Source organism: Cucumis melo, chromosome 9 (genome assembly GCF_025177605.1).
Source record: "Cucumis melo cultivar AY chromosome 9, USDA_Cmelo_AY_1.0, whole genome shotgun sequence".
NCBI classification, from domain to species: Eukaryota; Viridiplantae; Streptophyta; class Magnoliopsida; order Cucurbitales; family Cucurbitaceae; genus Cucumis; species Cucumis melo.
This window is the reverse complement of record NC_066865.1, coordinates 18,370,787-18,397,840: the sequence shown is the minus strand read 5'-3', so window position 1 is coordinate 18,397,840 and position 27,054 is coordinate 18,370,787. Positions and strand designations below refer to the sequence as shown.

Genomic DNA, 27,054 nt, shown 5'->3' with positions numbered 1-27,054 from the left:
TAGATTCCTATCAAATAAGTCCACAAACATTCCAGAAATTTGATTCTAAATCTGCGCGCCAAACGTCCCCTAATTAGTGGCTTTGGAAAGCAAAATTGACGCTAATTCACTTTATTAGGTAGTGAATAAAATGATACCTTTACACTCAAAATTTCAATTAAAGATGGAAGTTCAATTCCATTGATATATATGCTATAATTCATGATCAACATGCAGCTAGTACTTGATATGAATTTTGTATTTTATGAAAGAAAATCATTTGTATTTGAATGCATATATAGATAATAAAGTATTGGACGTGTCTATTTAGACAAAAACAAGTGCTTGTATTGTAAATGGACGTTTAATTTCAATGTTTTGTATGTTATAGCATAAGACTAAGCTATATATGTGTGTGATATAATAGTCTTCAAAAGGTTACCATATATCAATGAAAACATTAAGAAAAGACTATTAAATAGCAAAGATAGCATTTAATTAAGCTATTATATGTTAAAAGTAAAGATAACTCTAATGACTATGGCTATTGAATGTTTTTATAGCTAAATACATTTTACTATCTTCATACTCTACTATAACATTCATTATAACTTTACAAAAATGCTATAAAAAGTCTTAGAGTCTCAATAATATGAGCGATCAAAATCTTAAACAAAATGTTATTAAAAGTCTCTTATACCCTTTTTCGTTAGCTATCATAATTGTTATTTCTTGTAGTGTCCATTTTTTTTTATACCACTAAGCACAATTGAAATTCTCCTATGTTAATCCTACCAAGTCATTATAGTCGGTTTTCTTCCTATTCAAGAGGAACTATTCTAAATTAAGGGGTAATTATAATTGGTGGCAATTTTAGAAATATAATAATTAAGTATGTAGCAACATTTAAAAAAAATTGCAAATATAGCAAATGTGAAACTTGCCTTAACACTACTATAAAAACTCACTCTCTTGACGGTTTTAAACCGTCAAGAATGATTATTCTTGACGGTTTTAAAACCGTCATTGAATCCAGTGTCAAGAAAGACAAAGTTCTTGATAGTTGTAAAAAACGTCAAGAATTGTGAACGTTGACAGTTTATAACCATCAAGTATTCAATTTTTCATGACAGTTTAGAACCGTCAAGAGCATAAGTTTTAATTAAAGTATAGAACTGTCAAGAATATGAGTATGAATGACAGAAACCGTTAAGAATACGAATATTCATGATATTTTAAAACCGTCAAGAGTGTGTTTTTCATGACATTTATTAACCGTCAAGAAAGTGATTGTTTATGACTTTTGTAACCATCAAGAGTATTCTTTTTCATGACAATTGGGAACCGTCAAGAGTATGCTTTTTAATGACATTTGAGAGCCGTCAAGAATTTCATTGTTTATGACATTTGCAAACGGTCAAGAAATTTTTTGTTCATGACATTTCAGAACCGTAAAGCAATTTTCCATTTTTTTAATTGTAATTTATTTATATTATTGTTCCTGTATTATAAATAAATATGCAAGAGGACAATTCCAAAACTTTAACATATATTAATATTTCACAAAACTAGTACACATATAAATAAGAACTTTCAAATATAACAATAACATAGATAAACGTTTTACAAAGAAACTAAGTACACGAAATCTATCGAATTTCTGTAAAATCCCTAGTCTTCATCTTCATTTTGAGAATCCCCAAATTCGTGCCAACCCTAATCGTTCGATTCTTCCGCCTCTTACTATTCTTCCGCGGACGGCAAGGCGTCGACGGCTGACCAATCTTCCCATTGTTCTGCGGACGCGAAGCCGGCTCCGACGCCCGACCAGTCGTTTGTTTCTTCTGCGAACGACTGGTCGGGCGTCGTAGTATTAAGAGAAGCTCGGAATATTAATTTATGACTACAATTTATGGCTATACTAAGGTATAGTTTTTTTTTTATCATGTTTTTATTGATGAAGCTCAACTTCTGTTTAAGATTCTCCTTTTCTTTTGCTTCTAATATTGAAATCATGAATTTAAGTCCCGGTGAAGTCCATTGATTATTGTATTGGAATGTAAACATAGAAAATAGGACAATATGTTATCTATGTTGTTTATGTACTATTTTCTAAGAGGACTTGCATCTTGACAAATGATTTTTGAGTTAGAAATGTAACGCTAACTTTTGAAAGCTTAAAGTTATTGGTTTAATATATTTGTTTATTTTAATTCTTTTTTATGTTTATTATTTATTTTTATTTTTATAGCACGATAAATATTTTGTTGCACTTGGCAGGGAGGTAGAAATGAAATATTTGCCATGCAGCCTGCACCCATTCAGGTATCGTACATAGGGTTTCCAGGAACAACAGGAGCCACTTACATAGATTATTTAGTGACCGATGAGGTGAGCTTGGTATAGGTTACAACTTTCTCTTCTTGATGGTTTTGTCAATTCTACTGAACTTATTTTTCTGCTTTCAGTTTGTTTCACCTTTACGTTATGCAAATATTTACTCTGAGAAGATCGTTCACCTCCCACACTGTTACTTTGTTAATGATTATAAGCAGGTTAGTACTTTAAAATGTAATTTCGTGCTGCTGTGTTAGTTTGTTTATTAGTTTTGCATCTACCTCACCTATTATTTGTTGTGCAATGCAGAAAAATTTGGATGTGTTGGATTCAAACTGCCAGCATAAACGTTCATATTATGGGTTACCTGAAGGGAAATTCATTTTTGCTTGCTTTAATCAGTTGTACAAAATGGATCTAGAGATCTTCTAACACCTGGTAACATTATTTCTGTATTTGACCATTGTTTTTCTCTTTTTTTTTTTTTTATTTACAATTTTTCATCTCACTGGATGCTTTCTACTGGTATCAGGTGTAATATTCTTAAGCGTCTGCCGAACAGTGCACTTTGGCTTCTCAGATTCCCAACTGCTGGTGAAATGAGACTTCGAGCATGTATGATAAATTTATTTGATATTGTTTTCAGTGGTGATAGAAATATTCTCATGTGCTGAGTTAGTTATGCTATTGACATTGAAAAAATAATTTCTGCTGGTAAATGAGATTATCTTGTGCAGATGCTGTAGCTCAAGGAGTGCAACCAGAGCAAATAATTTTTACAGATGTTGCCATGAAAAATGAGCACATCAAACGTAGTGCTTTGGCATATTTGTTCCTGGACACGTTAGTCATCATTTTCCTTCATTTCTATGATGATCCCTTACTGGTTTATGTTAATTGCTTCTTTTGTTTGGTTACTGACGTGATATTTGTTTGGTTACTGACGTGATATTCATGTTCAGGCCTCTGTGCAATGCACATACCACAGGAACTGACATCTTATGGGCTGGCTTACCGATGATTACCCTGCCTCTAGAGAAAATGGCTACTAGGGTTGTCGGGTCTCTCTGTCTTGCAACTGGACTGGGAGACGAAATGATTGTTAGCAGGTAAGTATTTTATTATTTTACAACTTCTCTTGAGCTTGTGAACAACTGGACCGGGTCTCTCTGTCTTGCAAATCCCTAGTCTTCATCTTCATTTTTACTATTACATGCTCTATATTGTTGAAGTGTATTGTTGATGTGTGTTGTTGATTATGAAGTGTTGTTGAAGTGTGTCGTTGATAAAAAAGTATTGTTGAAGTGTTTTGTTGATCTTGAAGTGTGTATGTAATTTAGCTAAGTATGTGCTCTATGTTGTTGAAGTGTGTTGTTGATCATGAAGTGTGTTGTTGATAAAAAAAATGTTGTTGAAATGTGTTGTTGATCTTGAAGTGTGTATGTAATTTAGCTAAGTATGTGCTCTATGTTGTTAAAGTATGTTGTTGATGTGTGTTGTTGAAGTGTGTTGTTGATAAAAAAATGTTGTTGAAGTGTGTTGTTGATCTTGAAGTGTGTATGTAATTTAGCTAAGTATGTGCTCTATGTTGTTGAAGTGTGTTGTTGATTATGAAGTGTTGTTAAAGTGTTTTTTTGACCATGAAGTGTTGTTGAAGTGTGTATGTAATTTTTCTTAGTTTGTGCTCTATGTTGTTGAAGTGTGTTGTTCATCATGAAGTGAATGTGATGTGTTTATTTGGGTGAATGAGTCTTGTTGAATCATTTTTTTTCCTTCTCTTATCTTATTAGGTTTTGCCACAATCCATTGGAGCAATGAAGTCATATTTACGTCAATTCATTGATGTATAGACTTTTTTGTAGGTTGGTAGGAATTTTTTTTTGTTTAAATGTAGTTATTTAAATAGTTTGTTCGTACCAAAGTACATTTATACCAACAATTAAATCAGTATTACAAAGTGTGTTTCTTTCTATTAAAGCGTGCACCGTTTTTCCATTTGTGATTGTATTGGTCTGTAATGGTATGTGTGACAAGGCGACATGAAATACAGGATTCGATAAAAAAGAGGGTTATTGAAAACAGTGACTAAATACACAAATATGACATTTAAATTGAAAAATAAAACTCTCATCGAAAAAGTTTTATTGATATTTAATTAAAGTCATGGTAAGTTAAATAATGACAGTTAAAAAGTGTCATAAATCATATATAATGACATTTAATATCAGTCGTATAATATTAACAATGACAGTTATCCTTCGTCATAAAATGTAAACTATGATAGTTATCCTCTGTCATAAAATATAAACAATGATAGTTATTAACTATCATCGAAAATAAATAATGACAGTTACAACCTGTCATAAAATGTAAATTGTGATAGTTATTAACTGTCATCGTTAGTTATTAACTGTCATCGTAAGTAAATAATGACAGTTATAATCTGTCATAAAATATATCATTCGTGACATTTATTATATGTCTTGAAAATCATATTTTGTGACAGTTTTTTACAACTGTCATAAAATACTTTCCATGACTCCCGCATCAATGACTGCAAAAAACTGTCACGAAAACTTTTAATGACAACATTTAACTGTCATTGTAGGCCCTTTTTTTACTAGTGCAAAAACATTTTTATTTTTACAGATAAGTACAACTTTATAAACGCTTGACTATTACATATTAGGGAATTATCCTTTTTCAAGTATACTACCTCCAAATGTAGGTGGATTATTACCAAATGGGGTTTCCAATCTCTGTATGTTCATTCTTCATTTACTATCTATTATTCTAATTGTTGACGCTAAATTAGTTGCTAGGACATCTTGTGTGTCGTATGTGACTTGTGTAACTACCCATTCTTAATTTTCAATACTTATCAATCAAAGTATATATTACAAACTAGTATATTTGTGTCCTTTAAAAAAGATAAGTATAAGTTTAAGATCCACAATTATGATTCGGATAAATAACAATAACATTATCATCCTTAAAATGGTAATTAATGTCTTATTTCACTGCAAGAGAAGAAACCCTAAAAAATAAATTACTTAACATATTAATATTATTGTATTTCCTAAAAGTACTTCGTCTGAATTTGAAAGTAAAAGAAAATGGCATTTGAACCTCCCATCCAACACCACAACAAGAACTGATCGATCCTCAACCAACCACACATATCAAACCAAAACCAACCCCAATTTCCCACAGCCTTTGCTTTCACAACTCATAGTTACCAAATCTTTTTTTAAACAAAGTCAGTTGTCTTGTTAGTAGGTCACATTTAAAAGACCATTCGGCCAAATCGTAAGTTCTCATTACTCATATTGATATTACCCAAACTTTTTCTTTGATTGAAACTAATTAACCACAATTATTATCATCATTATGTATGCTTTTTTTTTTCCTTCAATTCCATTTGCTTTGAATTTAAGCCTAAGCCAATTTCATATGTGCCTTTTGCATTACCATACCATGCAAGCTAAAGTAGGTGTCACATTGATATTATATCTATTATTATCATTTCAACTATATAATATAATATATAAACAAAACTATATATAGTTTCTATTACCTCTTCCTTTCACCTTACATCCCCCCTTTGGACATCAAATAATATACATCTCTTTTCTGCATTATTTCACATTCTTTTGTCCTATTAATAATCTATACCACAAATAATGGATGCATCAAAAGCTCTTGTGTTCTTAGCTTTGTTTATCGCAGCTACAACAATTCCCCGTTCCTGCGCATCTGACCCCGACTTGCTTCAGGACTTATGTGTTGCTGAAACTTCCAAAGGTAATATATATGTAATGCTAATATTGTTGTTAGTGTCTAGATTTAAATTTGGGATTATATTCATGAATAAAGACTGAATTAAATATTTAATTTGTTGATTTTCAATCATGTCCATTAGAGTTTTTTTTTTTTTTTTTCATTTATTTTGACAAGATGTCTTTTAGTTCTAATGTTTCGTCATATTTTCTAGTTGTTTTTTTCCAATCCGTAGGAATAAAAGGAAAGCAAATCTCTTATAATACACTAGATTCAATTTAGCTATTGATTAGACGAGCAAATATATAGATTTTTCATTTCTTGAAATCTCTTCTATTTTAAAATAGTGTTCATGTACTAGCATGTTACTTTAGGAAATTGTTGAGTATACTAATTAACTGAGTACATATTTTACCATAACTCTTCTGATAGCAAATTCGACCCAAAATTTTAAATCGATAAGTAAAAGACAAATTTAATGTAATAATATCTAACAAGTAATACTGATGATGAATAGAAATATTGAAATGTGTCTACTGTTCCAGAAATTGAAACTTAAAGAATAAGGTAGCTTTGTCATGTTGTTCTTACTCTTTAAAAATCTATAACAAGTTTCTATAGATTACTTTTTTTATTCTTCATTTTCATATTTCTAAACGATGGACCTATATGTAAAGTTAACTTTTATTCATTCAAATACAAAATGACAAATAATGTATATGGCTACCCATTACAAATTTTCTTTGGGTGCAGTTTGTTTGTATTGGAAACGTTGATAATTGAAATGTGCAGGTCTGCAAAATCATGACATCTTTAAATTATAATAGATTTGTAAGAATATTTGTGTAGATATTTGAAAATATTTTGATTTGGATATAGTTTTTAACTATATATAGCATATTTGTTTTTATCGATTTGAACTTTTTTTTAAATTAGTAAAATTTATATTATTTTTATTTGTTATTTTAAAAAAATTAATTATCATAGTTTAATATCTTTTTATAAAATAAATATGCATTTAAAACTCTTCGGTTGCCTCTATCTGAGCAAATCCTAGGATGCATTTAGAAATCTTTAGATATCGAGACGTCTTGTAATGCTACAAAACAAACATAATGATTTGGATGTCCGTTCCATAGAAATATAGGATAGCCCGTAAAAGAAACAACCTTAATTTATGTCCCTAACTCAATTGCATTTCTTAAAATTGTGCTAGTTATAAGTTCCAAATAATTAGTTTTAAGTAAATTTAGTGCTCTTATAAAAACTAAGGTTAGTTTGGTAACATTTTTGTTCTTTTAGTTGTTGGTTTTTGAAATTTAATGCTTGCTTCTTCTAATTTTATTTAAGTTTACATAATCTCCTCTTAAATAAAACAAATGAATTTTGAGTTTAATTTAATTTCAAAAATGAAAACAGGGTTTTTCATGAAGGCTACTCTTTTTTTTCTTTTTTCAAAATTTGACTTGTAAATATTAGTAGAAACTAAATAACACATAAGAAATTCCTGAGTCAAAAGTGTGTTTAAACTAATTAATTTTCAAAAGAAAAGATAAATAATAAAATAATTCTCAAACCTATCGAGGAACTGCAAATATATAAACATAACTTTCAACTAACCTAAAACATGTGCAGTACCAACTTGAATTCAAGTTCAAATTCTTCTCCCCATTTAGTAATTAATTAAACAAATGAATCTGACACCATGCAGATCTACTGAATATCGAAGGTCAAAATTATTGTTTGAGGGTTTTTAAAGTATATGAGAACTAAATGAACACCAAACTGAAACCTAACTTAACTAAATTGTTAATAGCTTGAGCATGTGCACCAATTACTATTCTAAAAGTTTGATGGTAACAACAATGATAATTAATAATATTCTTTTTCTATAATTGAAATAAGCTAAGCTAGATGTTATTAATCTTATTATACTTCCAAATTTGCAAAATGGTAACAGGAACAAAAGTGAATGGATTCCCATGCAAGGCCGCTACCAACGTAACAACCTCCGACTTCTTCTTCGCCGGATTAGCAAACCCTGCCGCCATCAACAACTCCGTCGGATCTGCCGTCACCCCCGCTAATGTCGACAAAATCCCCGGCCTCAACACCCTCGGTGTCTCCCTCGCTCGAATCGACTACTCACCCAACGGTGGCCTGAATCCACCGCACATCCACCCACGCGCCACCGAGATCGTCTTCATCCTCGATGGAGAACTGGACGTTGGATTCATAACCACTGCCAACAAACTGATTTCCAAAACCATAAAAAAAGGCGAAGTCTTTGTCTTCCCCAAGGGCCTACTCCATTTCCAGCAGAACAAGAAGGATAAGCCTGCTTCTGTTCTTTCTGCCTTCAACAGCCAGCTACCGGGAACTGTGTCGGTTGCCGCCGCCTTGTTTTCATCCTCCCCTGCGGTCGATGACGGCCTCCTTGCTAAGACTTTCCAGATTGGGACGGATGAGGTGGGAGAGATTAAGTCTAAGATTGCTCCTAAGAAGAAGTGATCACGGTTTATATAAATGTAGGTATATATGGTCAATGAGGAATAAATTTTTATTAAAGAGATATTAAGAATAATTTTGTTTGGTTTCTACCGACTTAGTTTGACATTTTGGTGGAAAGTTCATATTTTTAATTAAGACAGTTGGTTGTATTATTTGGGGAAAGCATATTGTATAAATAAGATATACTCATGTCTTAGATGCGATATATTTTTTATATACTTGGAATATCATGTTTATAAAATGAAGCACCTGTGTTGTACTTCAAAATGAGTTATTGATTGCGATGCACTCTTATGTTACTTTTAAGTACTTGTTGACCGACGATCTCAGTACTTTCATATTTTATATATGATATATTTCTAATCTAATATACTTAGAGAATGTTATATTTATAAAATGAAATATTAATGCTTTACTTCAAATTATGTTTTCAATTGATTGGGAGACTTTTTTTTGAATGAATATCGTAAGTATTAAAAGTAATTAGAAACATAGTATTGATTTGAAAATATTAAGAGATTTACGGTAGATTTCTTCCTATGTCTTGGGTTGAAAACTCAACCTGGAATCATTTTCACTTTTAATAATTTTTTATTTAGATTGTAATTTAACTAAATAAATTATCTATATATATATATTATAAGATAGAAGGTTGGTTTTTAAACCCAAGACCATTATTAAAATAAATAAATAATGTTGATAGACTTCTATCATTGATAGACTCTTATGGTTTATCAGTGATAGACCAACATTTGCTACATGTTCTATCAGTGATTGACTCCTATCATTGATAGATTTTGACAGTTTTTGCTATATTTGCAATTTTTTTAAAATGTTGCTATGTACTTAATTATTTTGAATATAATTGTTACATTTGCAACTATCCCTATATATATATAATCTAACTTGGAGAATTAATTCAAATAAATATGTATTGAAATTTCATATCTTTTATAGATTATATTTTATCTTTCATTCATTTGTCACTAATTTTATAAAAAAATATAATTTTATTTTTGTAATAATGAAAAAATATATGATTGGTGAACCGTTTTTAATAATGATCCATAGTAATTGAAAAAAAGAAATGTAAATTAAAATGTATATATCATATTTTACACATTTAAAAATTGGGTATGTTCAAAAATATAAAAAAGTGGCAAAGTATTTATATTGTATAGAACAATTCCGAAAATGAAAAAAGCCAAGAGGCCCAACATGTAAAATATCAAAAATGCTCCGTCAACAATGCGCGTAATATATTTGGTAATGCGATTTGGTACACGATCGTTTAGATTTGACCAATTTGTTACACGATCGTTTAATTGATTGGGTTACATGATCGTTTAGATTTGACTACACGATCGTTTAGATTTGGCTACCCTAAATCTAAACCTTTTTTTTAAAAAAAATTGGTATATGATCGTTTAGATTTGGCTACACGATCTTCCAAATCTAAACGATTTTTTTTTTCAAAATTTGGTGTATGATCATTTAGATTTGGCTACACGATCGACGATTTTTTTTTTTCAAAATTTGGTATAAACGATTTTTTTAATATTATTTATCCACAATCTTTTAGTTTTAGTTACCCTAATTTAAATGTCTAACCAATTTTTTCAAGATTCTTATACAACATATCAATTTTAGTTACTAAAAAAAGAAAAGAAGAAAAGCGATGCAATGTATGCAGTGAATGAAAAAAAAAAAGAGGAAGAAAGACATGCTAGCATATAAAAAAGAGAAGAAAAAGACGATAGAAAGAAATAGATTTGGTTACCCAAATCTAAAAACAAAAAAAAAAATGAAAGACATCGCAGCTAAAAAAAAAGAGTACAGAGGAAAACGATTAAAAAATCGCAAAGAGGAGAAAAAGATGGAAGGGCAAACCTGAAATATTTTAAAAATGGCTAACTTTATGGACTTTGTTACACAGGCCGTAAATATTTCACTAGTTTGTTATATTTAGTAAAGTTTCCCTTTAAAATTAAAAGAAAATCAATATGTTCCACAATTTGGATGTCGTCGATTTCGAGTTGGTTGTCGTCATTGACTCTAAATTCTATGTAGCTCTAGCTCCTCTGGTTCTTTGATTCTTGTTGGTAATAGTGTATATGATACTTCTACATGTGCTTAATAGTACAAATATTTATTATGTTCTCCATGACTGCATCCGTGTCCATATGCATGTATAAAGTTGATGGACCAACATCCATGTATGAAGACAATAGACCGATATATCAGAATATCCAATACCGGTCTCAGAATTGTCATAATATAACTTGCACCAAATGTTGGCATCATCATTCATCCAGACTATATATCATAACTAGTCTAGCTCAGAGTCAGTGTCATAGGAGGCACTTCTTCCACATTATGGTAAACCTCATCAACTTGAGCTTCTTCCACATTTTAAACACGTCCCTTATGAACTGATTTAGGTACAATAGGTATATCGTATGTAATGTATATCTTCTCCTTCCATGTACCTCTTATTATTATTCTTGGAATTTATGTTTAAAAACACATTTGTATATCATTGAATTATGACTCATCAGTCAAAGTTCTCTTATTGTCATCGCACAATAAACTTTTTCTTTTGATCCTACCCACCTAATGTCAAAGAAACCTACAATTTTAAATTTTTTTCTTTCAACATACTGTTGTAAAGGAATCTGCAATTATTATATCATTGAATTATGACTCATCTGATTCGTTTGTCCTCTTATTGTCATCGCATTCCATAGTTTTGCCTTTACTGCTTCAAGGTCAAAATCCAACCTAGCTACACATGTTCTTTTAAAGGAAGTAACTCCACCATAAAAATATCATTCTCGCTTTATTGCACTGTGAAAGGCTCAAGTTTAGTTGTGTTAAATTTGTCCATCATATTATGCATCGGATGGTCTCGACCAATGTCCATGAAATTGTCTATATTCTCACGTAAGAAAGCATCAACATTGTCATCATTTCCTGCTCGATGAATGAACAAATGTGCAGTCACGTCATGTATAGGCCTATGACTGACAATAAGTCTTTTAAAATTACGCTCCAAAATTGTTTATTGTAAAAGCAATAGGAGATCGAACTACAACGAAATTGTATTAGTCATGTAGTTATAAAGATAGAAACCACTATCGTGTATATAATCATATATCTTACTTTGGGGTGACTAAAAAACTTCTTTAATCAACTTCTTCATCATAATAGACCTAGAGGATGTCCATTTAAGCATTCTTGGGACGACCTCAAAACTAAGCATCTTTACAGATCGTCCCATTAGATTTATGATGGTCTTATACAACTAAACCTAAGGCATTTTACACATAAATGACTCAATAATTTATTAAAGAAGTAAACCATACATAGACAAGAAAAAAAAAGAATCGAGAATGTTTTATAAAAAACACAGGTGCAAATCTAAATAGACTATAGTTCACTTTAAGTCCCTTATTGCCAACATTTTCTTGTAATATTCAGGTTTGTCAACCAAAACATTTTGTAGACTTTTTAGAGTTATATCATACCAAACGCTTCCCAATCTCCCTGGTTGAATGCACCAATGTTTTAAACTGAAGTGAATAATGTTGTGTCCAGTTTCATGTTAACCTCTTTGCCCACCATTACTAACTCGATGTAGTACACAAGGATTATTTTGACAGCATCCTCATCAGTCTCAAACTCCAACCATTCGTACTCTGTTTCCATATTAATGGTTGCATCATAATTATATCCTTAAAGTATTTATCACGTAAGTATCCAATAGGATTTTTTAGAAGATGTTCCATTTTCGGTGGATGAAGACAGTTACAATCCAGTAATTAACATGAATTTATCTTTCGTAAAACTAACAACCTTCCCACCTAGAAGAAAGCTAGTAACTCCTGCTCAATCATCAACCACATGTCGTAAAAGTACATATTATATGATAAGGCTGTTGAATACCAAATCTAAATTTACCAACCAACTAATTAACATTGTTTGTCTAAACATCTCCAACTGGGTTAGGACAACTTAGACTTCATGACCTTGTTAGCATGCCTAATATGGGACAAATTGGTAATATGTGTAGGGAGGTGATCATCTTCTTTGTATTTCAACTCAATTGTCATTTGGTATCTAGGGTAGGTAAAAGAAACTGAAACGAGGTAAAGTCCCAAAATCACTAGATTCAAAAGATCCTAATCAATCTAACATATGTATGCAAGTACACAAATGTCGAATGAAATGTGCATAAAAATTTTCGACTAACCTCTATAAGGGCACGTGGAATGGATGTAATGGTAGAAGACAAATGACAAAAGCATCAAACCATGAAATTTACGTCCTCCCACAATGGTCTCACGTTGTCTAAAATTTGAACCCCTTCAATATATATATCGCTATAACAAAAACAAAAGCCCAAGTAAAAAAAAATTTAAATAACGTGTTTTTTAAAAGTAATGTCAAAAATAGGGTAGAAGGCAAACTATCGACAAAAATAAGGTAATTTAGGCGAAGTTGTGTACGAAGTACACGACTTTGCTTGGAAGTCCACGACTTCAATGCGTCCCACACTTTCTTCTTTTTTTTAAAAGATATTTAATATTTATATATTTGAATATTTAATATATATATACATACATATATCTATATATATATATATATATATATATATATATATATATATATATATATATATATATATATATATATATATATATACATACATATTCCAATTTCCATTTTTCAAAAATAACTTTCCTTATTAAATATCTTTCCAAATTTCAAATTTCAATCTCCAATTTTTAAAATATATATATATATTAACAAAATATGTTATTAAATAGGGGTTTTTTCAATAATATAACAAAGTAGCAAATTATTTACACTCTATAGAACAATTTCATAAACGAAAAAAAAAACCCGTAGGCTCACAATGCGAAATACAAAAAATACCCCAATAAATGTGCAATTAATTGTCCGCGTGCGCCCGACTAATGTTAATAAACGATTATTAGTCTACATCGTGTAGAATAATATACAATTGATACACGATCTTGTAAATTACCAAATACATAAACGATCAACAATAAACGCAAAACGATAGCAAAATACTTTAACGATTTTTAACGATCACGTAAATTATCTTTAACGATTATCTCATATATGCGTCTGATCATGTTTGAAAATATAAACGATAATCATACACGATTCTGTACATTAGATAAATAATAATCATACATATAAACAATAAAGTAATAAACAGTAAAAGATGACGAAAAAGTTTAAGTATACACAATCATGTAGAGAAATTTCAACGATATTTTATATAAGTATAAACGAACATTTACAGAAACTTCAATAACTCGTAATTACAAAAATGCCATAAAAATGAAGGGGCTATAAAAAGGTGAAGGAACTTGCTCAGACTTTTTCGTTCATCGTCTTCCTCGTCAATCGTTTATATATATCCTAGTAACTACTTCAACAAGACAGTCGCGATCGACGATCTGACTTGCATACAAAAAGGTGTGAATCTATGTTCATTTCGATCTATCTCCATCATCTACATATATCTACCACGATCTATATGGCATACAAAAAGGTCTGAGTCTATATTCATTTCGACCTATCTCCATCATCCACATATATCTAGCATGATCTATATTGCATACAAAGAGGTCTTAATCTATATTCATTTCGATCGATCTATATCTATCATGATCTATCCCACATACAAACATGTCTGTTTCTATATTCATTTTGTATATATTTCATTGAATATAATTTATATTAGTCTTCTTTTTTATAAATAGATGGTGAGCAAGAATCAACAAGCATCATGTAGCAAATCAATAAGATGTAAAGCAAAGACAGAAGAAAGAAAAATAAAGAAAGAAAAAGGCATAAAGGTAACAAACTAGAATGTGAATATCTGTTTGTATAATGTTGTATATTTGTGTCTCTTTTTCTTTATAGTGCTCTGCATTTGTAAATTTGTTTAAACTTACCCTTGTTTGAAACATACTATTTATTATGTCATTCAATAGGTTTCCACTATCCAAATCACACTATTATGAAAGATAAACAAAAAAAAACCTTAAGATTACTATATAGTACATTTTAGAAACATTGAATCAAATCAAGTCAAAAATAGACAAAAGAATTCTTTCTTGAGTTTTGACAAACAATCCTTTTGGTCAGTTCCTTAACATTAAAATGGCCAAAATACCAACACAATTCTTGAATTTTCTATTAAGAAAACAATGTCATACAAAAAAAAAGTAATATCCTTGCTTTCAACTTCAATGGACATATAGCAGAATTTGGGCTGAAAGACTTTTGTTTTGTGACTGGACTAAAAGGTCACAAATTCCCTGAGTTAAATCTAGGAGAAAGAAAAGAAAATGGTCTGAAAAATGCGCTTTTCCGTCATGATGACTTCATAACAAGAAGAGTTATAGAAAGAACTTTCAAAGCATTGTGCAACGAGAAAGACTCATTGAAAGAAAAACTAGTTAACCTCTATATCTTAGAAGCATTTTTAATTCCCAAATAGCAACACAACCACATAAATCTCCTACATCTAGACATATTGGATAATGAAGAAATCTTAAAAGGCTATCCATGAGGAAGGTTATCGTACATCCTAACATATCAGTTCTTGAAAAAAGCATCCTACAGTGACAAGGATGTTGTATACCTTCAAGGGTTTCCCATAGCGTTAGTCTATTGCGCTTTTGAGAAAATACCAAAACTTTCCAATTTAGATGTTGGGTTTGGAAGAAAGCTTGCAACGGAAGGGCCATCAATTGTAACATGGAAATATTTAAAAACAAGTGAGTGGAGGACTCTAAACATCAACATTTTTTAATCTATGAATGTAAGTAAACTTAGAGCATGTTTTATATATGTCTATCTAGATAGACAATGAAAGATTTTCTATCCATGTCTATCTTGAATTGATGATGATATAAATCTATCACTATTTATCAATACCTTTGCTACTTTTTCACTAATAATCTAATATCATTTTATATGTAGTTCTCCATGACACCTCTAGACTCATCAGAAGAAGAGTCTCAAACAATTTTGAGATATTTCAAAAATATTGAGAAGCAGGAAACAAAGAAAAAGGTAGAGCAACAGGAAAAAAAAAGAAAAAATGGAAAAAAACAATGAAACAAATAAAATTTTAAATGAAATAAGTGAAATCAGAAAAAAAAAATCAAGAAAAAATAAAAACATAACAAAATATTATTAACACAAGGAATAAAAGAAATAAAAGGCATTTTGACAATGGTTTCCACCACCATCAGCCATACTTCAACAACAACAGAATGAGAAAGAAATTGCATATACAAAAGTCGTGGAGAAAAATAGACCACCTACTTGTAGCCTTGATCTTCTTGATGATGATGAACAAGTTAATACAATGGTGAAGTATGCAACAACACATTATCTTATGGTTAGTGTCTTATTCCTTATGTACTCCTTTGTTTTGTTTAATGTTTCTCAATTTCTAAATAAAATAAAACACGATTATGTTGTTTCTTTTTCTTTACAAGGAATTGTTGTTTTGGAAATACAAAGTAGTTTGGAAATGATAGCAACTACAGATTTAGAAACACCTAAAACACAAATATTGCCACAAGTTCAATTCTTTTCCAAACAATAAATATAACTCGTATAGACATATATAATTATCTGTCTGGATGTGTTTTCTTCGTGATATCTCTGAACATTTTTAGTTTATATGCTTGTAGATAGATGAAGAAGACGAAAAAAAACAACTGGTTTGTTCATTTAGGAACACCAAAAAATGACACAGGTTTTAATTTATTTAATATACAACTAGTTTCACGATTGTTTAAATATATTAAACGACCATTTAATATAACTAAACGATCATTTAATATAACTAAACGATCATTTAATATAACTAAATGATAATTTAAAATAACTAAACGATCGGTTAATTATATTAAACGATCGTTTATATATTTCACATGATTGTTCGTTTAGTTTGTAATTCTTTAATTTATATATTTTCTTTGCTACTCAATTGGTTTCATGTTCTTACATACATATTTAAACGATATTTATATTGCACAACTGTCTACATTCTGTCTACATTTTCTTACACAATCATTTTGACAGCACATTCACTTTTTACATTCAGATAATTGAATTCAAAGATGGAGAAAATTTAAAGAAGAAAAAGTTGAAAATAGGAGTCAGAAAGACAAAATAAAACGGAGTCATATTCAATTGGGAAATATTGTAATTGTTGAAGAAAAAAATAGAAAAAACAAGGAGAAGAAAATGCAAAAGATACAACAAAAGGAAAACAAAAGTTGATTGAAGAATATGAGGTTGATAATAACGAAACTGAAATTGAAAAAGAAATTGACACTGATAGCAGTCAAGAATCACAAGAAGTTGAAACAAAAAGGAAAGAAGAGAGAAATTAAAGAAATACAAAAGGAAAATAATGTTAGTCAGCAAAAAAAGACAAAAGTCTTAATACAAGAAGAAAGCAGCAAGAGAAACGAAAGAAGAATGTTAACTCAAGAATACATTGATACTGCTCCATCCTTCGACCTACAAATTTCTCAATATTTTAGAGATGTTTTATAGTGTTTGTAAAGCTTCAAATCTTTAAATTTAACTTTTGAAAATTTCTTTATTTCATACTTGAGAAATATGTATTCCATTTCACTCTTTATATCCTACACTATCTTGTAAAACATATAAAGGGATCAATTACATTTATTACCATGATCGTTTAAATTCAACAATACCATCGTTTAATCGTATAAATACATAATCGCTTAAATAATATACTCCACAATCGCGTAAATTGTTCTACATCATCGTTTAACAACATCTTATAAATTATATCCTACACGATCGTTTAGTTGTACAACATCATCGTTTAACATTATATGTTTTTTCCATCGTTTAACAATGCGATCACTTACATTTTTTTACTTAATTTACACGGTCGTTTATATATATATATATATTAAATAGTAAGGAATGCGATTCAACATTTTAAAAAAAGCACGCAAATTTACAATATTGCCCCTTTGGTAAAAACAACTAATATATACGTACCGCCTTCTTCGTTTTCCGCCACTTCGCAATACACAAACGCACTGATCACTCAGCATTTCGTCTTAAAGATTTCCTATTCCATTTTTCTCTCAGTCCATTTTTCTCTTCAACGTCAAAAGATATTTTGCTGAACTTTTCATATTATAACGTTATGCTTCGTCTTCTTTATATTTCAAACATTTCCACTTTTGTCTTGAAAACTATAGTTCTGTTCTTAAATTCTTATTCTCAAGCGTTTAGGTTTTCGGATTCGTTTAAACTTCTATTCTAGAGATTGTTAAATGTTTCAATTTATCATTACTTGCCGATTAACTATGTTACGAATGTCTTTCTGTTTGGATTAAACGATCTGTTACATCAAGTAAACGATAGTTTAATTTTAAGGTTTATGGTTTAGTGTTTTATAAACGATCGTGTACATAACGAATGTATATTATGATCATTATTTTCAAGATGGTTGTACCTAGCAACAAGTACTTTCCTCCACTGTCTCATGCCAAGTGCACAAGATTGGCAGTCTTATTAAGGATAAACTGACCAAGGAACAGGTGCAGCAATATTGCTGAATGTCAACATGGTCTTCAACGGCCAATTGATCCATCATTTATTGCTGAGGCAGATACCTGAAGAAGCCAAAGCAGATGGAATCTGTTTTTTAGTTTTGAGGAAAAATGTCGGTTTCAGCCAAAAAGAATTCAACATCATAAATGGATTGTGGCCAACAAATATAACACTGGAGAAAGATTATGATAATAAGTGCCTACAAAGCCTTCTATTTGGATCAGAAATCCTAAACCCTAAACCCTAATAACTAAAAGAATATTAAGTGATTTCCTAAACATATATGTGAAGAATATTAAGCAAACGTTTATACGTATCACACTAATGTAAAAGATCGTGGGTATATCTTTAAGCGATCGTTTAGTAAAGTTTAAACGATCAACTTAATACACATAAAAAATATTAAGCGATCATTTATAAACCACACTAATATCTAAAAGAATATGAAGTGATTTCCTAAACGTGCATGTATAGAATATTAAGCGATCGTTTATATGTATCACATTAATGTAAAAGATCGTGCATATATCTTTAAGCGATCATTTAGTAAAGTCTAAACGATCTTCTTAATACACATAAAAAATATTAAGCGATCGTTTATAAACCACAATAATATCTAAAAGAATATTAAGCGATTTCCTAAACGTACATGTATAGAATATTAAGTGATCGTTTATATATCTAATGTCTAAATGATATCAAATCTCCATCAAATTTAATATCAAACGTGTATACATAATAATGAAAGAGAGAGAGTACGCATTTTCATTAATTGTTCAAACCTTGTCTTGCTTACAAGTCCTACTATTATGTCCTTTACTATTACAATTGGAACATCTGGTTGAACTACTAAATTCGCCAACAGATGGAATTCTTTGTTTTCTTGGTCTTCCAGCTTGCCGTTTAAAGGCTGGAGGTAATATTTTCATGACAGAATCTACAACTCTTCAATCAAAATGAGATCCAACAGATTGAATACAACCATTGTATGTTGCTGATAGTGTTTCTCTATAATAAAACTTAGATACATAAGAATAAGTATCTAAATTAAGCATTCGTAGAACAGCAAGAGCATGTGCACAAGGAATTCTTCAACATCCCATACTTGGCAACTACAACATCCCACGTTTAACTTCACAATAAACTGTTGATTTTCATCCGTTACTTGGTATTCAGTTGTACTTATTGGATCAATCTAATACATAACACAAATAAGGACAATTAATAAATAAGAAGAAATAGATTTCAATATCTATATACATTAGATATATATAGATATCAATCTACCAGTGCCTATCTGAGACAGGAACAGATAAATTGCTATCTTTATTTATTGGATAGACAAAGATAGTAATCTATCTCTACCCGTTCGAGATAAAAAAAATCTTACCAATAATCTTCTTGACTTTTCATGTTCTAAACGCAGAACGTTCTCAGCCCAAGAAGTCAAATGACTCTTCATTGTAGAAGCAGCTTTACTTCGTTCATAAAGCCACTTTTGCAATACATCCCTAATTGAACAAAGCATTGTTGCCACAAGTAGTTCTCTAAGATCTTTAAACACTGAATTTACACTTTCTGCACAATTTGAAGTCATCATTTTATACCTTCGTCTACATGAATATGCCCGAGACCACTTCTCAAAACCAACACTACTAAGATAGCCTCTAATATTGGAACAAACAGACTCCATGCATCTCATGTGATACTCAAATTCTTCAACAGTGTAGGCATAAGCACAGCTAAAAAAATACTTATCAAGTAGTGGATCCTTAAAATGGAGTTTCAAGTTACTTAAAAGATGTTTTGTGCACACACAATATTCAACATCAGGAAACAATCTTAAAACTCCTTTGGGCTAAGATGCCTATTAGAAACAATGACTAAATTAGCCTGCTCTAAAAAACTACCTCATATCTTCTCAAAAAACCATGTCCACGATACATAAATTTTCAAAATCTACAATGGCAAAAGCAAGAGGGAAGATTTGATTGTTATCATCTTGTGATGAGGTTTGTTAATAGGATGCCACCAAACTTACACTTCAAAAATGTCCCATCAACAGAAATAATAGGTCTACAATATTTCCACCCCTCAATTGATGCACTAAAAGTCATAAACCAAAACTTGAAATGACCATTATCATCCATTTCTAAAGCAGTGCATGTACCTATAATAATTAAAAACACATATCTATCAGCACAAACAAAAAAGAACAGAAAGAATATGAAAGATGTCAATATTGGTCTATCTAAATAGACTGTGATATTAGTCTATCCACATCTATCTGCAAATCAATTTAAATTTGATATATAAAACTGATCATACATGGGTTAAATTTATCAAAGAATCTTGGAATTAAGACATATGATTCAACTGTGTCACCATGTAATATCTTTATCATATGTTCTTTTGCCCTCCAAGCTTTCTAGTAACTTATATTAACTCCAAGATTTGTATGAGCCTTATGCATAATCTCTTTAGAAATGGAATGATTAGTAGACATGAATTTAAAATCATCTATCAAACAATTGTCAATTACTGTTAAAGAAGCTTGCATGTGAGAACTTTGGGCAGTACTCAATGAACAATCATGGTCAGAAGTGTATTTTCGTAGCATCCACAAATCACTCTTCTTATAACAAGATACCCTTACATACCATTTGCAGCCTTCTTGCATACATTTAAATTCAAGAAAATTCAAGAGACCTCAAATTTGATACTGTAATCCTAAATTGAAAGTTGTTTTTTACTGTTATTATGCAAAAACACTTTTTTACTTTCAAATAAATTTTTTTCTTTTAAATCAGAATAATAAGAGATGTCTCTTATAACTTCATCATTGAAACAGAAGAAGAAAAACCTATATTCAGTGACATATCAACATTCTCTCGTATACTACTAGATCAAGAAGATGTTCCTAAACAATTAACACTTACATGGGCAACTAATGGATGTTACTAGTTACATCTTTAGCAAAAGCTAAATACCAAGCAACATCATTGTCCTTCTTTATCGGCACCATAGTTTGAATATTACTTTTACCAAAATCAAGTAAAACAGTTAATTCAACTGATTCATCCAATTCAAGTTGTTCACATATCAAAGCAACCAAAGAATTAAAAGACTCGCATATCTACCAAAATTTCGAACACTGAGTAATTCTCATAAACATTGCAGTCATTCCATTGACCTCCATAAAAAACAACAATAGGAATAGACATTCTAAACTAGAAAAGAAAAAAAATATAATTAAGTACTTAGATGTAATAAGAGAATACTAAACAATCGTGCAAAGAAGTTAATAAATACTAAACGATTGTTTAACACCAATAGACGATCGTATATAATAAATTAAACCATCGTATAGAATAAGCTATAAATGATCGTTTAAAGACACTGATCGTTTAAACCATCGTATTCAATTTAATACACTATCGTTTAAAGATACTGATCGTTTAAACCATCGTATTGAATTTGATACACGATCGTTTAAAGATGCTGATCATACAAAATATTGATAATTTTCGCGTTCATAAAGATGAACAATCGTGTTCATATATCAAAACAATCGTCTCTATATTGTTAAACGATCATGTTGATAGAGGTAAACGATCAAGTAATTCAATGAAAATTATCTTGAAAAACTTCAAACTATCGATCTTCTTAATGAAATACACAATTCTTACAGTGATTCTTAAAAGTTCAAACCGGAAAAAAAAAACCTTAAATTCTTACAAACAACAAAAAACTCAAATGACATTCATACTGAAATATAAATTCTTAAATCAACGTAAACAGTAATCAAAATCTTCAACGATCTTCATAACCAAATACAGGATGTCTTACGGTAATACCTACATATTCTAAACATTCTATCTTCACGCCGAAATTTATAATTCTAAACGAAATTTTATAATCAAATAAATAGTTCAAAGAAAAAACAATATTTAGAATACTCACCAAAACCAAAATAATGAGACGATATTAACCAATATACACGATCTTGATTGTCTAAGATGACAAGAAGAGAAACAATGTTATTGAAGATGATGGATATGAGAGCGAATGTTCTCGAAAATTACGAAAAAAGCAAAGAATTATCAAGATGAAAGATATATAAAAGACGAGATGAATAATTCGGAAACGACAATCGTGAATAAATCGAGAAGAAGAAGAAAATCAGATTTGAAATATCGTTATAAAAGATTAAGGGCAAATAAGGAATTCTGAAAAAATAATTTGTCTTAATGGACTTGTTATACGTAAATAGTTTACAGTTTTGTTACATTTATGTAAATTTTCCTATTAAATATTTAAATCTCCAAATTTCAATTTTAAAAAATGTCTCTTCTTATTAAATATATTTCCAAATTCCAATTATCCAGGTTTTCCCTTGTACCCTATTTTTTACCTTTTAAAGAACACATTGTTAAAAAAGATCTCCAGGTAAGTTGTAAATAACACTGACCCAATTTTTAGTCTGCATTGTCTTTTCTATCTCGTTTTCAAACTCCAAATCAACCCTTTCTATTGCGAACTGATTTCGGAATTCGGGACAATGTTTTGTAAAATGACCCAAATTTTATATATCGACCTAACGTAGAAACCCTAAATCTAACCGGGATGGATTCGTACAAAAACCTTTAATACAGCGAAAAACTAAAAATCAAAGAAGAGATTTTGATGATTGTGTTCTTAAATTAATGCTTCCTTTTGACCAGAAAGATATTGGACGTGGCGTCGTTGGATTGAGATCATATTCTCATAAACCTAGAAACTAGGGTTTCATCTTGTTAAGGATTAGATGAATCAACCGTCCAAGAAGAAGAATTTCCGGAAAAGGAATTGTTATGATTCGGAAGATGGAGGAGACGAGGGAAACTCCGTTACCGCCATAACGGAGGAGGAAGAAGAGCACAGGATGGCATTGGAGGAGGTAAAATTTCTCCAGAAACAGAGGGAGAGAAGGGCCGGAATTCCTGCAGTTCCTCCAGTATCGACTCAGATCACCACCGCCGGTGCTGGCGGAGCCAGCGGCGGCGGCGGTCTTGTTAGGAAATCCGCCGATGCTAACAGTAAAACTGGTGGTGGTGGGGGCAATAAGAATGAAAGTGCGGGAGGCGAAGGCGACAAGGATGATTTGGTCCTTCAGGATACCTTCGCTCAGGAAACTGCCGTCATGGTTGAAGATCCCAATATGTAATGTTCTTCTTAACTATGTCGTTTCTTTACAGATATTTTTAATTGATTGATTTGATTCTAGTATTTGCAATAAGTTGGAGTTCTGATGTGTTTTCATCACAGGTTGAAGTATATCGAACAAGAACTTGCAAAGAAAAGGGGAAGAACTGTTGAGACTGTAGAAGGAGCTGAGAATGACTTGAAGCAGGCAGAAGATGAACTATACAAAATCCCAGAGCATCTTAAAGTGAGTGAGAAGCCAATCTAATTTTCTTGTTATTTCTTTAACTGTTCTTCTGTTCATTTCAGTTCCGCTGAGTGCTGCATTAGATTTCTGTTAGAATGACCGAAATTAATATCAGAATTCATTTGGTTTGTGTTTTCTTGACTTGTTTATACTGATCATTTTTGGATCGCTATCACTTATCAGGTTAAAAGACGAAATTCTAATGAAAGTTCCACTCAGTGGACTACTGGGATTGCAGAGGTTCAGCTTCCTATTGAGTATGCCCTTTCCCCTCCTTTATGAAAGAGTTTCATTAATCGATCCCTAAGATTTTCACTTTTGTGTACTTTGTATGGATTGTGAACAATGTGACAAGCAAGAGATAAAATGGAATCATTCTGCATTTTGTGCAGTAACACAAAAATTAAGCTTTACATGGAATTTTTCATTCCTTGATTGTTAACTTGTCTTATGGTTTATCGGGGGTACTAAATAGTGTGAAATGCCGTTTAAAATAATCATTTGTTATAATTGAGGTAAATGTGGATATTTGCCATTGACATTTATGAAGACTGCGCATTGCTCTTTTTGTGACAGATTCAAGTTGAAGAACATTGAGGAAACTGAGGCTGCTAAAAAGCTTCTACAGGAAAAGAGATTTGTAGGTCGTTCAAAGTCAGAGTTCAGCATCCCCTCAAGTTATAGTGCTGATTATTTTCACCGTGGCAGGGATTATGCTGAAAAACTCAGAAGAGGTATTTCATACCTTTGCTTCCGTATTGTTTTACTTTTACTCTTTGGGATGATATTGTTCTCTTATTTACTCTGGATGTGAGTTAATTATAATCTTAGTGATTAGCTCCCTAAGATGCCAGTTTCTAACAAATTTTCTGCATCCCAAATATAAGATTCTAGTGGTAACCTTGTCATCTTGTGATGTTAGAAAATGCATGCCTTTGTTCTATATTTTATGCATGTGTATGGGTATGGATTGTTAGACTATAAACTAAATGCATGTTTGAGACTGATTATTTAACGGTTAAAATCTCTTCGAAGCACACATAATCTAATCACTCTAAGCCAATTTAACGTTTAATTTTACATCTTTCAACCCATTTTGAAACTATTAAACTGGATTTTAAATTACTAAAGCATTTTTCGAGTGATTTTAGTCATTTTAGAATTACTCTTGTGCTTTAGTAGACTTTATACTGTTTCTGACGAGAAATAAAAAAATGGGTAGAACATCCTGAGCTATACAAGGATAGAAGTTTGCAAGATGATGGTTCTGGCTCCAAACCAGCTGAGACTGGCACAGAGGCTGCAGGGCAAAGGCAGGCTGCCACAGATGAGTTCATGCTAGAACGCTTCCGGAAACGCGAACGTCATCGTGTTATGCGGAGATGACACATTTCTCAAACTGTTGTTTCTCTGCAATTGCAAGTAACCTACTTGACAAATTAACCATCAAGGATAAAGATCTTAGTCCTAGAAGTATCCTTTCACGTCAGGATAGTCATCTCAGGACCTCAGGTTACGGAGGAAAGAAATTCATAGTTCATAGTTGTAAAGTCGGCTGAGTGACTTATGAGTTGAAGTAAGTTTTGGATATAATGATATTGATAATGTGATTTGCCCTCTTTGGCCTAGCTGACCGTGTCTTCGTCTAAATGTTGAGATTGAGAACATGTACAATATTGATGTCAGAAAAATGAAGAAGTACAAACTAATATTTATATATTTTGATGTGGTTGATATCTTATGCTTATATGTTATTAAATGATGTCTTAGCTAATTATCACCTTGCTATATACTGTTGTCTCTTGTTAATATTATTATTAACAATGGTACATTACTTGAAGTTCATTGTGAAATTATTTTCTTCTTTGTTACTTTAGAAGACATCTGTCTGTAACTCAACTTCTTCCTTATTAGTTATTTGTAACGATTGCAATAAGAACTCTGAGTTTTATTTAGCTAGCAAGGGCTAATCTAGCTACTTTACTTTAATGTGGAAGAACTTGGACCAAGGCCCCTTAAAGAATATAAATTAGAAATATTTATGTGTCAACTGACATGCGTAAGAATAAATGTATCCTTCTTTAAGCAAATCTATTTGTTTTTGGTCCTATGTTTTTTAAGAATATGTGTATTTGATGTTTTAAGTTAATTATATATTATTTAGCTATTAAGTTTTTAAAATAGTTAAGTTTTATTTTCATATTCGATATTACTTTTAGTACTCAAATAGGTTTAAAGAGTTTTTTAAGTAATTTTTTTAAAATAACTATGTGATATATTAAGTTATGATCAAATAATTCAATTTTCGATTCTCTTAGGTGAAAGCTAGATTTAAGATGTATATAAAAATGTAACAAATAACTCAAGGTCTTAGATTCAAGATGTATATAACAAAGTAACAAATAACTCAAGGTCTTAGTGATTTTGTAACATGTGTTCATGACCGTGAATAACCAAGGCTCCAATAATAGCTTTCACTTAGACTCATCGCTCATCTTTTTCATGTGGTGTATTGACCATTGATACGTGAGGCCTTGACGCCCAATGAATGAAAACCAACCTCTACCATTTTTTGTTTCTTTCCTTTTTTTTTTCTTTTTTTTTCTGCTCTTCTTCCTTGATGTGACCATCTTTAACGAGATCACACCAATTCAAGCGAGTTCAAACAAGCAACCTCAATCATCTTCTTTTGTCTCTCCCTCTATTCTATTTGCGTTGTACGGCGAGATCGGGCTCTGAAAAGAGACCAAACAAGTGAGAGTAATGGAGCATAACTATGAGAGGAAGGGAGAGAAGAGAATGATTTGTGAGACCAAGCTCCAAAGAACCAAAACTGAAAGAGCAAAAGTAAAAAAAAAGAGCTGCCCATTTGGTAACCATCTCGTTTTTCGTTTTTGTTTTTGAAAATTAAACTTGGTCTTATAACGATTTGCATCTTTTTTAAATACAATGCTTAAATTCCTAGCTAAATTCTAAAAACAAAAACAATTTATTGAAAGCTATCTTTTTAAAATTTTAAAATTTTAGCTTGATTTTTCTAACCATCGGTAAAATGTAGATAAGAAAGAAAGAAAATTGGAGGTGACGATGGTGTTATAGGCTTAATTTTTAAAAACATAAAAAAACAAAAACAAAATGGTTGAAAAAAATTGAAAAGTGGAATAAATCTCATTTATTCCTCCTCTGAATTTGGATCGTCCATCTAGCTATCCCCTAGTTTTCACCATGCATCCTAGTTCCTTCTATTGGTCGCTCAATGTCTCTCCCCTTTGCACATGGATTCACAATCCATCCAAGAAACATAATCTTAACAAATATGTTTCTCTCCATGCATCATCTCATATCAAACTAAT

The 27,054-nt window shown here is 30.9% G+C and overlaps 4 protein-coding genes across 4 annotated transcripts; all 4 read left to right on the top strand.

Moving 5' to 3' along the window:
* Positions 1 to 2,263: 2,263 nt before the first annotated feature.
* LOC103503667 (probable UDP-N-acetylglucosamine--peptide N-acetylglucosaminyltransferase SEC) lies at positions 2,264 to 2,748 on the top strand. The gene is made up of 3 exons (XM_017048223.2): positions 2,264 to 2,370; positions 2,448 to 2,534; positions 2,626 to 2,748. The coding sequence occupies exons 1-3, from the start codon at positions 2,284 to 2,286 to the stop codon at positions 2,746 to 2,748; spliced, it is 297 nt and encodes a 98-aa protein (XP_016903712.1). The 5' UTR covers positions 2,264 to 2,283.
* An 80-nt stretch (positions 2,749 to 2,828) lies between these two features.
* On the top strand, positions 2,829 to 3,602 carry LOC103503673 (probable UDP-N-acetylglucosamine--peptide N-acetylglucosaminyltransferase SEC). Its single transcript, XM_017048222.1, has 4 exons — positions 2,829 to 2,931; positions 3,054 to 3,159; positions 3,279 to 3,425; positions 3,581 to 3,602. The coding sequence occupies exons 1-4, from the start codon at positions 2,829 to 2,831 to the stop codon at positions 3,600 to 3,602; spliced, it is 378 nt and encodes a 125-aa protein (XP_016903711.1).
* A 2,044-nt stretch (positions 3,603 to 5,646) lies between these two features.
* On the top strand, positions 5,647 to 8,790 carry LOC103503679 (germin-like protein subfamily 2 member 4). The gene is made up of 2 exons (XM_008467970.2): positions 5,647 to 6,120; positions 8,057 to 8,790. The coding sequence occupies exons 1-2, from the start codon at positions 6,000 to 6,002 to the stop codon at positions 8,605 to 8,607; spliced, it is 672 nt and encodes a 223-aa protein (XP_008466192.1). The 5' UTR covers positions 5,647 to 5,999; the 3' UTR covers positions 8,608 to 8,790.
* A 14,138-nt stretch (positions 8,791 to 22,928) lies between these two features.
* On the top strand, positions 22,929 to 25,475 carry LOC103503658 (protein COP1 SUPPRESSOR 2). Its single transcript, XM_008467943.3, has 5 exons — positions 22,929 to 23,472; positions 23,578 to 23,701; positions 23,885 to 23,958; positions 24,278 to 24,435; positions 24,924 to 25,475. Exons 1-5 carry the CDS (start codon positions 23,078 to 23,080, stop codon positions 25,085 to 25,087), a joined length of 915 nt encoding a protein of 304 aa, XP_008466165.1. The 5' UTR covers positions 22,929 to 23,077; the 3' UTR covers positions 25,088 to 25,475.
* Positions 25,476 to 27,054: the final 1,579 nt, after the last annotated feature.

Bases quoted from the DNA above. Each gene is read 5' to 3' on its own strand.
- LOC103503667 (XM_017048223.2), top strand. From the start codon at position 2,284: ATGCAGCCTGCACCCATTCAGGTATCGTACATAGGGTTTCCAGGAACA. The intron at 2,371-2,447 runs GTGAGCTTGGTA...TTCTGCTTTCAG, and splicing joins ATTATTTAGTGACCGATGAG to TTTGTTTCACCTTTACGTTA. The intron at 2,535-2,625 runs GTTAGTACTTTA...TGTGCAATGCAG, and splicing joins TTGTTAATGATTATAAGCAG to AAAAATTTGGATGTGTTGGA.
- LOC103503673 (XM_017048222.1), top strand. From the start codon at position 2,829: ATGCTTTCTACTGGTATCAGGTGTAATATTCTTAAGCGTCTGCCGAAC. The intron at 3,160-3,278 runs GTTAGTCATCAT...ATTCATGTTCAG, and splicing joins GCATATTTGTTCCTGGACAC to GCCTCTGTGCAATGCACATA. The intron at 3,426-3,580 runs GTAAGTATTTTA...TTGATTATGAAG, and splicing joins GACGAAATGATTGTTAGCAG to TGTTGTTGAAGTGTGTCGTT.
- LOC103503679 (XM_008467970.2), top strand. From the start codon at position 6,000: ATGGATGCATCAAAAGCTCTTGTGTTCTTAGCTTTGTTTATCGCAGCT. The intron at 6,121-8,056 runs GTAATATATATG...AAATGGTAACAG, and splicing joins TGTTGCTGAAACTTCCAAAG to GAACAAAAGTGAATGGATTC.
- LOC103503658 (XM_008467943.3), top strand. From the start codon at position 23,078: ATGAATCAACCGTCCAAGAAGAAGAATTTCCGGAAAAGGAATTGTTAT. The intron at 23,473-23,577 runs GTAATGTTCTTC...TTTTCATCACAG, and splicing joins ATGGTTGAAGATCCCAATAT to GTTGAAGTATATCGAACAAG. The intron at 23,959-24,277 runs GTATGCCCTTTC...TTTTTGTGACAG, and splicing joins GAGGTTCAGCTTCCTATTGA to ATTCAAGTTGAAGAACATTG.